Genomic DNA, 15,784 nt, shown 5'->3' with positions numbered 1-15,784 from the left:
TACGCGATTGGCACTAGGGCTGGGTGCGGTAACCGCAATACCGCCATACCGCGGTACGGTATACCGCACCGCACGTCAGGTTCATTACCGCGATAAAAAAAAAAAAAAAAAAAATGTTTTAAATTATTTTTTGTGGAGGTACCCCGGGGCCGGGGGTCGACAGGAGTCGGAGCAGGGCCAGTCCATTATTATTAAACTGGGGGTTTGCTTTTGTGTGTGTGCCTGATAATTAATTATTTCTTGGCTTTAGTATTACAGAAATTGTTAGATTGAATATATATATAGTCTACCCACACAACACAGACATATAAAAAGTAAGCATAAGCTGTTTGAGTTACATTATTTTCAAGTACTTAGCTTACATATATATATAGACCGACCCATCACCCGTGACTATTTCAAAATACGAACCAGACCCGCCCCGCCCGTCAAATAAACGACCCGTTGTCCGCCCGTTTATCCGTGTAAAATGTAAATCCTATTGAAAAGTGTGTTGAAAAAGATAGCAGCCTTCAACAACAGCGCTACATTCAGTGGTCAGGTTTGTACAGAAATCAAGTGAAGACGGAGGAGCGAGCTTAAGCCACGCGCGAACGCGCATCTACGCAGCACACATGTGTCGTTGTTTACGTCATCACATAGTTTTAGTTTGAAGGTTTAACAGGATGTTCAATGTGTTTTTGTGAGTTAAGATAACTGACCAGCATGAGCATGCTCCGTGCAGTTGTGCTGTGTTAAGTTACACAAGTTACGTTGTTTGGGCGGAAACAGTGCTCTCTGATTTTCACAATAAATACCCACCCGCGATTAGTTCAGTACCGCCCGTCCCCGTACCCGTTATCTTATCAAAGTAAAATTTTCACCCGTTTTCACCCGTCAAACGCGGGTATCCGGCCCGTTGCAGGACTCTGATATATATCTATATCTATATATAGATATAGATATATATATATATAGATAGCTTGGGTCGGAGTCACCAGTGTAATTTCACTCTCATATATATACCTCGTCGTACGATAGTGTCTTACATCACGTAACAAAAAGAGCAGATCTACAAGCTCACCAAGCTTGTAGATCTGCTATTTCCGGCAGCCGAGACCAATCGATTGACGGCATTCACGGCACTGACGCAAAACATACGACGTTTTCATTTCTTTCATAAGTTTCATAACAAACGGGGATAGATTCCCTACTTTACTTAATCCTAATAGTTTTTATCTGAGATAGCTTTCCAATAATCTTTAACGGATTACGCTAACATCATGGTCATGGAATATAAACACAAGTAAGACGCGGGAAGCGAACGCAAAAAAAGTAAAATAAATATGAAAAAAAAAGAAGAAAAAAAAAAGTAACCAATAAAAATTAAAAAAAAAAATACAATAAAAATCTGCGTTAAAAGGAGCATCTTAGAAAAATACTAATTGACAAAAAAAAAACTTTGAATGTTTTTGAACAATTCAAAAAAGTGTTTGAAGTGCCTGTTTCACCCACTTCCGGGGGGCGGAGCCAAAATCCGAGCCCGAAGTATTTGTTCGTAGACCCCCACTTAGGGGGGGTAGAAAAAGTTTCGGAGCGATTCGGGCACTTTTCATTTAACATGGGGTTTCAATGGGGAGTTTTTAGGAGCCTTCTCCGGGGCGTGGCTTCCGGGGGAAGGGGCGGGCTTAAACGCAACCTTGACAGGTGTGTTCAGTTTTCAAAGACCTTTCATTTGATGTATGGTACGTCTAAATTGGACATTTACTTATCTCAGAGGAGCTGCACACAGGCAGTGCACACAGAGACACAGAGACACAGAGACACAGAGAGAGAGAGACACAACCCGAGCACTAGTGATGAGCGGGTCGACCCGTAACCCGCGGGACCCGCGGGTCAACCCGCGGCGCGGGTAGGTCGAGTCAGGATTTCAGAGAAAATTATGCGGGCTGAGGGTGAGCGGGTCAGCCGCTCTCCACGAAAAAAAAAAAAAAAAAAACTATTTTGACCAACATGCTTGTTTATTCAGCCCATGACAATGTTGTGCTACTGTAGACATATAAAGGGACTTTGGGTACTTAAAAGAGCGCTATATAATATATATATATATTCCCACCGCGGGTCGCGGGGCGGGTTGAGCCATAGATTTATATATGGGTTCGCGGGGCGGGTTGAGGCGGGTCGCGTTCCGTCGCGGGTTGGGGCGGGGCGGGTCATGAAAAAACCCGACCCGCACATCACTACCGAGCACGGTTTCATAGTAAGCTCCACTTGCGCGGAGGCGCGCCGAAGGCGCGCCTCCTTGCGCTGCGTTCGCAATTAGGAACGATGCCAGTCGGCCACGCAGACTGGTTAACTACGAGAGATGAGAGAAAACATCATCCAGGTATTTCTCTCTTTTAATTTGAGCATTTTCCACCACTGCTTAAGAGCAAAACTTATTTTTGTTCGGCTTACTTCAGACAATGCAACAGCATAGGTGATGATAATAATAATAATGACGACGGTGCAAAACCCACCGTCGGTAACGGCGCGGTAACGGTAACGGCGCGGTAACGGTAACAACGCGGTAGCGGTAATGGCGCGGTAACGGTAACGGTAACCCGCGGTTCTTTAAAATTGGCTGCAGTATTACAAAAATAATAGTGCATGAGGCGCGTGCATGAGGCGCGTGCACGTACCGCCTCATGCACGCGCGCGTTTCTACTCGTCTTTGCTCACAACACAGATCATCCAGATCATACCTGTCAGGGGACATGTCTACATGGTATTGGGGCAGAGCTCTTCCCAGGACATACGTGTGCTGCGGAAGGTGGTGGTGATCGGCTGAGCGTACCGCAGGGAGCTCTCTCCCGCCCCTGCAGGACATAATACGACAGCAGGTGCTGAGAATTATGAAGGTCAAACATCACCCTAGTAACGGACTGTTACTGTTATGCGAAATGGGAAGAGCTGGAGATGTCTCACTGCTCGGAAAGAGTTTTTTTTCCTGCGGCTGTCAGAGCCCTGAATGAGAACAGAAATGGAATAAATAAAGAAACAACTCTTAAATATCTACAAAAAAATGTACTTGGATCCTATTCGTGATGAAACCAGAACCAAGGGCAATACTCTCCAGAAAAGCTAATTACCCAGGAAATCGGGTCATGAACCATTGACACCATAGGCCTGCTGCCTGTCTGCATACCACACACACACACACACACACACACACACACACACACACACACACACACACACACACACACACACACACACACACACACACACACACACACACACACACACACACACACACACACACACACACACACACACACACACACACACACACAGCTATCAGGCAGCCACTCAAATGAGAGGTTTTCAGCCCCTCATTATTTACAGTATACGGTTATATAGGGCCTTTCTTTTCTTCTGCCTCTCCCTCTCTGCTCCATAAATATATACTTTTACACATAATAGTCACACATATATACATATGGATAATATTTAGAATTAGGATCCGTGCACACAGAACCTTCAAGCACCTCAAAATGAGGTATGACTAACGTATACTTTGCTATTTGTCTTTATGTTCTACTTACTATTGGTGCTATTGTTAATTGTGTCTTTGTTATTGTTGTTACTGCTTCTGCAATGTTGGGAGGACCCAAAACCAACACATTTTACTGTTGTGTGCAAGACTAGCAGTGTTGTACACTCGTTCTGTTCAAAGTGACTCGACAGTTCTATGATTGGATTTAGCACAGTCATTCATTCTAATGTATTACTATCAGAATATAGAGCTATTTAACACTTACAAATCACTTACACCCCTTTAATGTTTACTTTATCCTGTTGGATGTATCCACTGTATATGCAATGTTGCCGGCCACCACACAATCTATCATATCAACATCAAAACAAGTGGCATGTTAAACTGCTCTGTATTCTACATACAGTAAACCCCAGTTAAGTATCACTTTCATTTCTTTGTGGCTTGGCTTCTAAAATAAATGAAAGGTTTTGCTCTGGAAGCTTAGTTGATAAACAGACAACCAGGAGATCACAAGGCAGTGCAAAAACATTTCCAGTAAAACAGATGGCTGTTTAACTTTATTTGGACACCGTTCACCTTTGTAATGAGATGGTTTAGCTTTGTTTTGTGCGTTCAAGCGCTGACGTCAGTTGCGGTACGTATATGATACGGTTGCTGTGTCCAAGGCTCGTGGTGTGCACTGCAATCTTAATGCGTATTATAGATATGATGCCACACTATGGTTAACCACTAACACTCCCAAGTGTACACCGTTACAAAAAAACACACAGACACACACACACACAGCTCTCACCCTATATCGTTGCTGTCAGACAGAAACATTTTTCAGAAATGTTTTCTTTTTTGGTAAATGAATGCCCTGCAAAAGTAGCAAACATAGCCAATGTGTTGTGACCTATTGGATGTGCTATTTTCACTATTTTTGAAAAAGTTTGAAAGTGAAAGTGGTTAACTTAAATATTTAACCAATGAAAAGTATTAACAAGAGCTAGTGACTAAATAATAACTACATTGGATAAGTAAGTAACGGTTTTGGACATATATTTCCATCCATAAGGTTGTAATCCAATACAATATATATGTAAAACATGTGCTTATAAAACTCATTGTGCATTTTTTCCCCCTAAGTTCGCTTGAGACGGCGCACCTCTGTCGCGGGTCAAAAACTATACTTTATAGGCCCAAAAAATTGCCCCGCAGTTGTTGTAGGCGAGAGGCACGTCCGCCTGAGAAGCAGGCGTGGTTATAGCACAAGCGGTATAGGCTACTGTATGTCGCGTATCTACCAGCTACAATTACTTTCTCATTCTCCCTTATTATAATCAAAACAAATCAAAATTCTGCTATTCAGCCCAGTGTTATGTGCAAAACATTGTCATCATCATCTGTGTGTGTGTGTGTGTGTGTGTGTGTGTGTGTGTGTGTGTGTGTGTGTGTGTGTGTGTGTGCGTGTGCGCGTGCATGTTTGTGTACAGGTCCCTTGGTGGCTGGACGGACCAAAGACTTTGTCCAGAGGATCTTGGCGGCCAGTGCCGTGGGGCAGAGCAACAAGGGCAAAGAGACGGCCCAGGGGGGAGAGGACGAGGAGGCAGGCTAAAAGACAGCCCAGCCCCTTGCACAGCCATCTCTACCACCACCACCAACCACCAACCCACCAGTCTCATCGACTACTACTACCACAGCCTGGACCTTCACAGCATATACACACTCTTTCAAGAGGAGGAGCGGAGGAGAGTTGGAAGAGAAGGCAGTAAGCCCCAAAACAATGACCGACACGGTCTCTCACCACTCTTCTGTCCTTGTAGACTGCCCCCCCCCCAATTCACCACCAAGCTAGTGCTGCTGCCCACTTATCTGTATTCTATATTGTGTGTGTGTGTGTGAGAGTGTGTGTGTGCGTGCGTGCGTGTACATATACTGTATGAATGCATCTGCAGTTTTATCTCTTTCCCTCCGTGTGCTGTATTTGTATCCCATTGTGCCTATGAATAGACATTGCACTGTTTTGTAGATTTGGTTGTAGTTGTTGGCAGGGGATGTGTAGTGAGCCGAGGGCAAGGGGGCATTTGAGGATAGGAAGTGCTTATAAGGAAGCACGAGGTTGCCCGGCCCTGGTAAACAAGGAAGCAGCTGCTGTTTTTTCCATGGCGGGCACACACTGTCGCCCCGCCCTTGTTAGGACAGACATCGTGTCTGCACGGGCACACACCGATGTTTCATTGGCATTCAGAGAAGACAATGACGTTTTCATTTTAGTTATATTTCACACCCACAGGCGGTGGCTAATTCTTTTGAAGACACCAGACACCGGCCCCAGGTGGAGTTTTTATTTCCCAAAAACGTATGAAATACGTTTAAAAAATAATGTTACGTGAAACAGACAATACAGCTATAATGCACCTTCAAACTGACCAAAGATAAGACTTAAAACTGCTGAAACCCCTGAAGCTGGGAAACCAATCACACCCGCCAGTCTCTCTCTCTCTCTCTCTCTCCTCCAAATGCTGCCAAACATTGACGTTCACCGCTGTGTTCTCGGAAAAAAAGGAAAAAAAACGAAATCAATTACTTAGTTATTGATTGTTTTTTTAAATGTTTACCCTCATGCGTCATGTAACGGATGACGTTTTATTATAAAGGTCTAATTCATCAATCCGTTCACCCAGTGCACTATCATCAATAGTCCCTGAGAGATGGCGTGGTGCGGGTGTGACCGGCGTTCAGGGGAATGACCAAAACGTGTCCTGATGTGGTCAGCCTTTTAGCGCTGTCTGCCTGTCTGCACCGGCTGTATTGTTGTCCTCATATTGTCATCCCCAAGCCCTCTTCTCAGCCCCCGGCCTAAATATGTAACGCAACTTCCTGAATTATTTGACGTGTAGTCAGACAAAAACTATTATTGTTAGAGCTAGAAAGCAAAATTGTTCGTTGATGTTGTGGGCAGAAACCTCCTATCTCCATATTTTAACTTTTCGTGTTTTTTTTTAAAAAAGCACGTAAATTATCGCCCTACTTGATCACACTACAGCGTCACACAAAAGTATCCAAAAACAGTAGATCTACAAGCTCGAAACACGGCGCGAAGCGACACGTTTGAGCATGTCGATCTGCTACTTTTGCTATTTTTTAATTTGAAAAGTAACAGTTTTGGACATATGAGGTTTCCACCCGACAGAGACGGGAAATATGTGTTATTTTTGTTTTGTATTTTGTTATTATTATATCCGGCAAAGCGGCACGGCCCACTTAGTGGGAGCCGATCTCCTAGAGATGTTGTGAAATCTTGCCTACCTTTTGGTGGTCTTTGATTGAAGACCGAATTGTTCCGAGGTCTCTAAAAAAAACAACTTGATGGACATAAAAAAAAAATCAAGGACCTTTTTGAATTGCACTGTGGTATAGGGGGAAATAAGCACCTTTTTGAGGAGGGGGGTCTTAGATCCTCCAAAAAAGAGAAAAAGAAACACTCTTGGCACCTTTTTTTATAAAAGACATCTGTGGATTTGAGAGACTCGTCCATGGTTGATGGTTTAATAGACAACCGGTGGTTCTTGGGTTTCTTTTCCGTATGGTGCTATTGTACAAATGAAAAAAAAAATGCAATGCAAACCTTCATGGAGGCTTCAGGTGGTAACAGCTGGCTGGATTTTGGCCTGAGAGCACATAAAGGTGTAATAGGCGGTTTTGTTTGCGTAATGATGCCTTTCTGAAGTGCCTAGGGCTCAAAGCCACAGGGAGTCGTGTTATTATGCCTGTTCTTTAAACTGGAGAGTTAAATTGACCGTCGCCCCAGTGTATGACCTGATTTGACCTGACTTTAGGTGATAAAGAAACCTTTTTCAAGTTGACCCTACCTATCACATACTGTATGACAGTGATTCTCAAACCTTGTCATTTCATGGACCCCCATTTTGGTACAATTCTTATTTCTGGGACCCCGATCTATCACAGTAAATCCTCAGTGTTTAATTTAACTCTGAGAGTGTACAAATGGAACCGAAATGGACACTTGTGGGTCCATTCGGTTCCTTTTGTACACGCGGACTTACAGACCCATAAGGGGTTCATTTGGTTCCTTTTGTACACTCTGACTTATACAGACCCACAAGGGTCCATTTGGTTCCTATAACTTATCAATCAGTTGCTGAGGTCCCTCTGGAAAACCCCTTGAGGACCAGTGACATTCTATGCAACCAAAAAGAAGCCCAAACCAAAATGTTGATTTGAAACATGAAACCACTTGTATTTAAAAAAAAAAAAAATCCCAGCGGCTATCAATTGCCCTTGGGAAACTCGAGAAGAATAGTGTCTTTGTATTAAGCAATACCCATTTTTTTTTTTTTTTTCTTCTCAAACTGACAAGCTCCTGTCTGGGATGTGTTCCAAAGTTGTCCAAGTTACGCAACATTCCACTGCCTATGGAAATTCTATTTTCTTGGCTTAGTTATTTTGAAGGGCAGTTTATACCTTCAACTATATTTATTGTCCGGAGGTATCGTTCGTGACTGCCTTGAAAAGGCATGAATGCGTTTATAGTTCCTCCTGACCCCCCCCCCCCCCACCCCCACCCATTCACCTTCTTTTCCCTTTCCCTGATGATTTCTGGGAAATATTATGGTTGATCTTATGAGTGTGTCTTTGTGTGGTAAACAGAGGATTCCTGTCCATTCAGCTGGTCTGGTTGTTAGAGTGCTGCAGCTGGTGAACAGAGAGCTTGTAAGCACTGTTCACGAATCTGATGCCAAAGACAGATGGTCTGTGGATTAGCAAGAAAAGATACTGTGTGATAAAAAACCCACCCGACAGGAGGCTCTGATGTTCCCCAACCGCTAGAGGAAGGAGCTTTTTTTTTCTTTCTTCCCAACACTCAAGAGAGGCACCACGACAAAACTGTTTAGATGATCTGTTTTTGAATGTGATCTGCCTGTGATGAAAGTGACACCTGATCCAGGAACGAGTTCGCTAGAAGAACCCTTTTTTTTTTTGGCACCCTATTTGATTAATCCATTAAGACCGGGAACGCACCTGCGTGTCATTTTTAGATTATTTTGGCTATTCAAAAATAGCAGATCTACAAGCTCATAGCGCTATGAGCTTATAGAGCTGCTATTTTTGAAAAATCTTGAAAATGTGTGCAAATCTTTGAATATATATATATATTTTAAAGCGAACATTTTTTACTCCGATCTGTGCTTCTGGGGGTCCCTGGAACAACATATTTTGAGAATGGGGGGAGGGGTCCGCGGCCAAATACATATAATTACGGGTGTCCTTGACGGAAAAGTTGGAGCACCACTGATATAGCAATTTTTTCAGTTAGGATTTAGAAGACATTTGTAGAATATATATTCAAAGATTTGCACAAATTTTCATGATTTTTCAAAAATAGCAGATTGTATTGATGCTATTTTTGAATAGCCAAAGAAATCTAAAATGAGCGAGATGCGTTCCCGGATTGAATGGGTTAAAATGGGTCCGTATTCTTAGCGCCGAGCTCTGTACTGTGATGAAGAAAAGGATTGAGCACCTCCCATCTCTCTCTGTCCCAGCGGAGATATGGGAGATCTCTGGAAGGCCACGGTGCCAGAACGGTCACATGGGGTGACTGAGGGCAAACAGGAAAAAACTGCAGTTGGTTAAAGTTATACTCTGCTGTTGGATCCTTCTCTTCTCTGAGGATGGTTGGTGGTTTAGGAGTTGAAGAGTGAAAAAATCTGTATGAATTCAAACATTTGACAGATGTTTATACCCCTCCCCGCAGAGTGGAGTAATGTAATCCTACGATCTTACATACCATCTGCTGCGTACATTAATTCTGTATGCCAGAAACTACACTGGAAAGAAAACACTTGGACTGCACTCCGTTTATAATAAGACACCGGGTGGATCTTCTCCATGAAGCCAAGAATTAAGGCATGTTGCTTGGATTTTACTCAAGTCAGTTTGCGCATGCAGCACACTTGAATTGACCATTTGACGTTGTCTAAAAAACGATTTACCGCGGGATATCCCTTTTAACTGAAAAGCTTTAATGGGGGGAGTGGTCAAGTCTTGGCGGCGGGCGGCCACCCAGTCTCTGCTCACATTCCTGCCACCCGTTTCCCAGAAAGCATCTGTTTTATTTGTTCAGTACCTGGAAGAAAGTCAGAGTTGTGGCGGGAAACTATACAGTCAATTGAGAGAAGCCTATTATCTACCTTGCCTGGCTTTGTTTCATGTCATTGTCTTTTCCAGTGGTGGACAAAGTACTCAACCTCAGTGCTTGAGTCAAAGTATAGATACTTCTGGCCAAACAGAACTCAACTACTAAGTGAAAGTTGCTCTGTCAAAATTTGTACTGGAGCTTTTAAAAATACTATAACTAACTAGAAAGTACTGTTCCTGAAGAAACAGTGTGGGATTGCTAAGAATGATGAGCTGTTATTGAGTATTGATAGTGTTAGTAGTGTTATAGTAGGATCATAATACAATGACATCAGTATTATGACGTCACTAGAATGGCATTACCATTCACTAGAATGACATTATGCATTATGACGTCACTAAATGGAATTTCTCCATTGAAATGACCCAAAAAACGGGGGGAATAATAATAATAATAAATAGTGAAGATAACATTAGTGTGATCGCTAAAGCGATCCCACAATGATCGCTAAAGCGATCCCACAATAAGTAATCCAAAGTACAAATTGCAAAGTGCATTTTCTTTTTAATATCAATGCATTGCTGCACTAAAATGTAGACATATATTTGTCTTTGAAATGTAGTGGATTGAAAGTCATAAGTATCGGAAAATGTATACATTGTAAAGTACAGATACTCAAAAACAAATGTACTTAAGTACAGTACTGAAGCAAATGCACTTGGTTACTGTCCACCACTAGTCTTTTCTTTACAATGGTCATGGCAGGCTGGGTAAGGTAAACAAAGATCACGGACATCATAAAGGTTAGTAGCAGCCGGTTATGTACACACAGTACAGATTTAATGCTCTCGGCTTACAAATTTCGCCAGCTCTTACCTAATATGGACAATGTCTTAGGAGAAACTCGGATCCAAGACACTTCCTCGTTGAGCGTTGACTACAGGTCAGGAGACGGAGGAGCACTAGCCAATCCCAGAAGCTCCTCTTCCTCCTGATATGGTCACCTTGTTGGAGAAAGTTTGGGAATGCCTACAGTAGAATTACTGTACTTTCAGCTGTAAAATGTTGCTTTCTTTTTTTAATCTATTAAGACCGGGAACGCATCTGTGTCATTTTAAGATTTCTTTGGCTATTAGCGCGGCACCGAGTGCAGCGCTATGAGCTTGTAGATCTGCTATTTTTGAAAAATCGTGAAAATTTGTGCAAGTCTTTGAATATATATTTTTTAAAGCGAACATTTGTAAAACATTTTGTTCCCGGGACCCCCAGAAGCAAAGATTTGAGTTACAAATGTTGCATTAAAAATATATATATATTCAAAATAGCATGTCACTCGGTGCCACGCTATGAGCTTAATGGGTTAAAGAATTAAAACAGCACAGTGATATTCTGTGCAGAAGTGTGCACAGATGGTGAGAGTTAGAATGAAGTATTTCTTTGTGCTTATGTGAAAAGCACTAAAAAATAAAAACCCACACTGAGTCGTGGCTGACTCAAATGGTCAGGTAGTGACCCAGAAAATTGGATTGTAAAATAGGCCTCGTCCCTCCACAGCCACAGGCTGGTTAAATTGTGGCTGTGGCTGGGTGAGTGTGTCCACTCTATCAGCCTCTGTGAGAGGCAACAGAGCATCATTTAGAGAGGCACCTACTGTACTCTTTTCTAAAACACATCATTAGTGTTCTTCCTGGGAGGCAAAATACTGACCCGAGGACGATTTGGCTGACTTCAATGGGACCAACAGAACCCTCGTTATTGTGTTCAACACGAGGTTCAGTCAAATGGCAGCACACCTAACAGTCAGCGTGTAGTAGGTTGACGTTAGTCACGAAACCTTAACAGAGAAGTACAGTGTTGAGCCTTATGGGAGTGTAGAGAGGCGTGTGTGATGTTGTTGACGAGCTTATTTAGCTGTCCGTCTCAACCTTCTGTGGTCAACTCACTCCGACCGTGGTCCACGTGTGTTAGTGGTGGAGCCACGGGAAGAATGATGCTTCATTTATGTTGCTCAGCGTTGCTCACCGAAAATAAATGATTTTCAAGCTAACAACACGCCACAAGTTGAAGTGTTAGCTTAGAAAATCAGTTGTTTTCAGCAAAGCAACACGCTCCTGCAATGGAGTTTAAATGAAGCTTAATTAATTGAACTGAATTTAATTGAATGCCTTTATTGTCATTGTACAATGTTCAACAAAAATTCAGTGCGACCCCTCAGTGGTACCTATACAATATAATCTAAATGAAATTAAATGCAGTCGGTATGCATGGGGACATTGAGCATTATTCTGCTCTTCTGGGCCTGTGCGTTGTGGGCTGAATAGACGGAGCGGTAAGTCTACCCTGGTGGGATGATGCTGACCTCGGAGTGCCTGTCCCTGCTGTGCTCCGGCTCGCACATTGTCCTCTAATGGAGAGACAGCCTTCTCCGGTTTCAAAGCCAAGCGGTGCCCCAGCCGCCCAAGGAGACCAGCCAGGGTAAAAACAGCACTTAGTCAGGGAGGCCTGGCTGGTGGCTTATTAAGCCACTGATTCTCAACCCTCATTTCAAGGACCCCCAGTTTGATATTGTTGCTGTCGGGGCGGGAAACCTCTTATCTCCATATTCTAACTTTTCGCGTTTCTTCGTAAATTAACGCCCTACTTGATCATACTACAGCGTCACACAAAAGCATCAAAAGTAGCAGATCCATAAGCTCGAAACGCGGCGCGAACCGACGCGTTTTGAGCTTGTATATCTGCTACTTTTGCTACCTTTGAATCCTGAAAAGTAACCATTTTGGACATATGAGGTTTCCACCCGACAGCGACCATATGCATTAGGTCACGGAAGCCCCATTGGATAGATTTTAACTCTAGGAACACCAATCTACACTGTAAAATCCTCAGTGTTTATTTAATTACGGGTCTATTTTGGTACCTCTGGTGGTCCCCGGACCAGGCGTTGAGAAACAGTGCGGCTTAAAGGGATAGTTCACCCCCAAAATTACTTTTTCTATCGATTACTTACCCCATGGAGACTTGAATTCATGGAGACTGTTTTGTTTTTGTCACATTACTAAGCCAATAATTTGATGACTGGCGGCGGCTCCGGTAGGAGACTCAAAAAGTGTCAACTTTTGAGTCTCCTACCGGAGACATTAGCATCTTTCCGCCGGTCATCAAATTATTGGCTTAGGAATGAAACAAAAACTAAAAAATCTCCCTGAATTCAAGGCTTCATGGGGTGTGTAATCGATAGAAAATAAGTAATTTTTTGGGGTGAACTATCCCTTTAAGCCCAGTAATAGAAATAAAAAACCCTCAGTCTGAAGGACACGCTTTTCACGTGCCCGTTGTCCTTTCAGTCACTGATCTGAAAACGCTTTGCTCCTGTTCGTTAACAGTGTGATTAGACCTGTCTGCAGGGGTTTTCATGTCAGTGGACATGATGAGGGGGTAAAGATGCTGACTTGTGACTTTCAAGAGTAACCAAACCTCCCCCCATACCCTCTGTAGAGTACAACAGATTTAGCCTGGCATGGGCAGACTAATATCACTGCGTAGATATTAGTCTGGAATCTCTGTGTGGAACCTGCATTTCCAAGGGGCGGATTGAAAAAGATACCTCTGGTGATAAACCCGCCCCATATTTGCATACTGGGCCCTGATTGGTGCCCCACAACTTCGGGGGCAGGGAAATCCAATCACAACCGAGCGGGGCCAGACCAAATCTGCCGCGGACTCTTTTTTATTTTTTTTGCACTGGCAGTTTCGTCTGGTTTCCAGGCTAACAGAACCAACCAACAATAACAGATGGCTGGTTCAATAACCTGCTTTTTCCACCATTGGTCCCCTTTAACAAAGAACAACAGTCAGTCATTTGTGTTGTGATTAGAGCATGAAAATAAAAGGGCCGGCCGGTCAGAGAGGGACGTGAGTGACTGCAAACAAACCACAGTCTCCCGTTAGATGTTAAAAAGGAGCTTGTTCGTCCAAAAAACAAAACAAGGAAAAACTGGAAAAATATGACATCCCTCCTGGATCGTGAAACCTATTGAAGAGCATGATTAGTGACTCTGGAGCAGGAAGGCCTTCCAAGAGAATAGCAAACATTCCACACACCATGTCATATACATACTGTACAGCAAAAACCTACATGTCTGTCTCTCTCTTTCTCTCTCTCTCCTTCTTATTGCCTTCCATTTCTAGCCCTTTCATCATGGCTTTCAATAACCCAGTAATCACATTAAACTACAGTAATACGTAGGAACCTGTTCATTAACCTATCTTTGTGTACAACTCCTTTGTCAGTTAAGTAACCTTTAAGAATATAGTAAAAAAAAAAGAAAAAAGCAACAAGGAAAAAAAAAGATACAAAGTGCCGTACAAATAGAAGCCTAATATTTTTTGTTTTTTTTTGTTTTGTGTGTGTACTGTACACCTGTATAATGTATATTTTAATATTTATATACAGCTGTTGTATTAAAGTATATTTTTAAAATAAATTAGTTTTTTGTGTTTTTTTCCCCACTGTGTCATGTTAGGTCCAAATCATGAGTTTATTAACAACAACAACAACTTAGGGTACTACAGGGGCCTAATAATAATTGCTGGCTGGGCATGAAATTAACACTATCATGCTATTGATTAGATTAATTAACTTCGAAAATAGCAAAACATCAGAGTGTAGGCCGACAGTTAAGCCTATATTCCTCTTAAAGAAATAATATACATATAGCACTTTAAATGCTGTGGTTGGAAAACATTCCTTAAGGACTTAAAGGGGAAATCCACCCATTTTCAATATTTAACTATGTCATTAATATAGCATAAAGGAGTTGTGTGGAAATAAGAAAAAATTTAAAAAAAAATTAACATTGCAAAAAAATTTAACATTGCAAAAAAATTAACATTGCAAATTACACTGTGATGACTCATCACAGTGTAATTTGCAATGTTAATTTTTTTGCAATGTTAAATTTTTTTGCAATGTTAATTTTTTTTTAAATGTTTTCTTATTTCCACACAACTCCTTTATGCTATATTAATGACATAGTTAAATATTGAAAATGGGTGGATTTCCCCTTTAAGGCCATATTTTATACTTCCTTATACCAGTGGTTCTCAAACATTTTCATGTCAAGGACCCCCAAACTGACATGTACCCCATCTGCTATTTTTGATAATTTTTTGAAAGTATTGGAAAATCTTGTTTTTAACACAAATCTTTTAACACAAAAAAGTTTAAGAACCACTGCTGTAGCCGGTGAAAATTATAGTGAAATTCTAATTTATCATTTTGCTGGGGGCCCCCTGGAACGCTCTCAAGGACCCCTGGGGGTCCCTGGACCACACTTTGAGAACCGCTGCCTTATACGCCCCAAAATAGGGAGTCCAGGTTGAAAGTAAAGCTGAAAGGCCTCATGGCAGCCTCCTCTCACTACCAGCATTTAACTCTATGGTAGAAATAATGAACAGCACCTCCATGCGGTTGTAGCAGGTATGACAGGTGTCCTGGTGGAAGTGGGATAAAGTCCTCATCAGAGGAAACATAACAAGGCTGTGGATGGAAAGCTCATTTTAAATCCTGGCACTTCGCCTGGCTTCACTACTGGAATGCTTCCCATACTGGTTTGGTTGTGCCCAGGCAAGCACTGGCAGAGCCAGTCTGTCTCATGTTTGGGCACATAAAGCATACCAAACTCCCTCTATCGCAGCTAAAGATCTGTTCTTCCTTCTCCATTTGGTTCCTCCTTATTCCCAAACCTCTTCAGCTCGAGGCGAGACCCAAAAAGTTCTCCCTGGGACCCAAACGCACAAACGTATATTCTGAATTAACTGCTTAAGCCCCTTTTCAATAGTGAAAATAGCCTGCTATTATCATTATTTCTTTTTTAAATCGAATGGAATATAGAGAGGGGGATTCTTTTGAACAATGCAATTATTTTGGGAAACATTCTGAAAAAATACATTTAATCTTGAATCTGGAAATGTTTATTTTTAAAATATAGGCAGTGGTGGAAAAAGTACTCAAATATTTAGTAAAAGTATCAATACTGCAATGTAGAAGTACTCTGTTACAAGTAAAAGTATGGAATTCAAACTTTACTTGAGTAACTGTACTTAAAATGTACTTAAAG

At 42.1% G+C, this 15,784-nt stretch overlaps 1 protein-coding gene across 3 annotated transcripts in view; it reads left to right on the top strand.

Annotated features, from left to right (window-relative positions):
• Positions 1–14,149, top strand: part of LOC308103669 (uncharacterized protein) — a 54,651-nt gene extending 40,502 nt beyond the window's left edge. For all 3 annotated transcript variants that reach the window (XM_080453778.1, XM_080453777.1, XM_080453779.1), the window contains one exon: positions 4,996–14,149. In XM_080453778.1, coding sequence (XP_080309904.1) covers positions 4,996–5,117 — 122 coding nt within the window. In that variant the 3' untranslated portion in view covers positions 5,118–14,149. The remainder of the gene's footprint in view (positions 1–4,995) is intronic.
• The last annotated feature ends 1,635 nt before the right edge of the window (positions 14,150–15,784 follow it).

Source organism: Gymnoscopelus braueri (genome assembly GCF_963280865.1).
Source record: "Gymnoscopelus braueri genome assembly, chromosome: 2".
Lineage (NCBI taxonomy): Eukaryota > Metazoa > Chordata > Actinopteri > Myctophiformes > Myctophidae > Gymnoscopelus > Gymnoscopelus braueri.
This window is presented reverse-complemented; position numbering and strand designations above follow the sequence as displayed.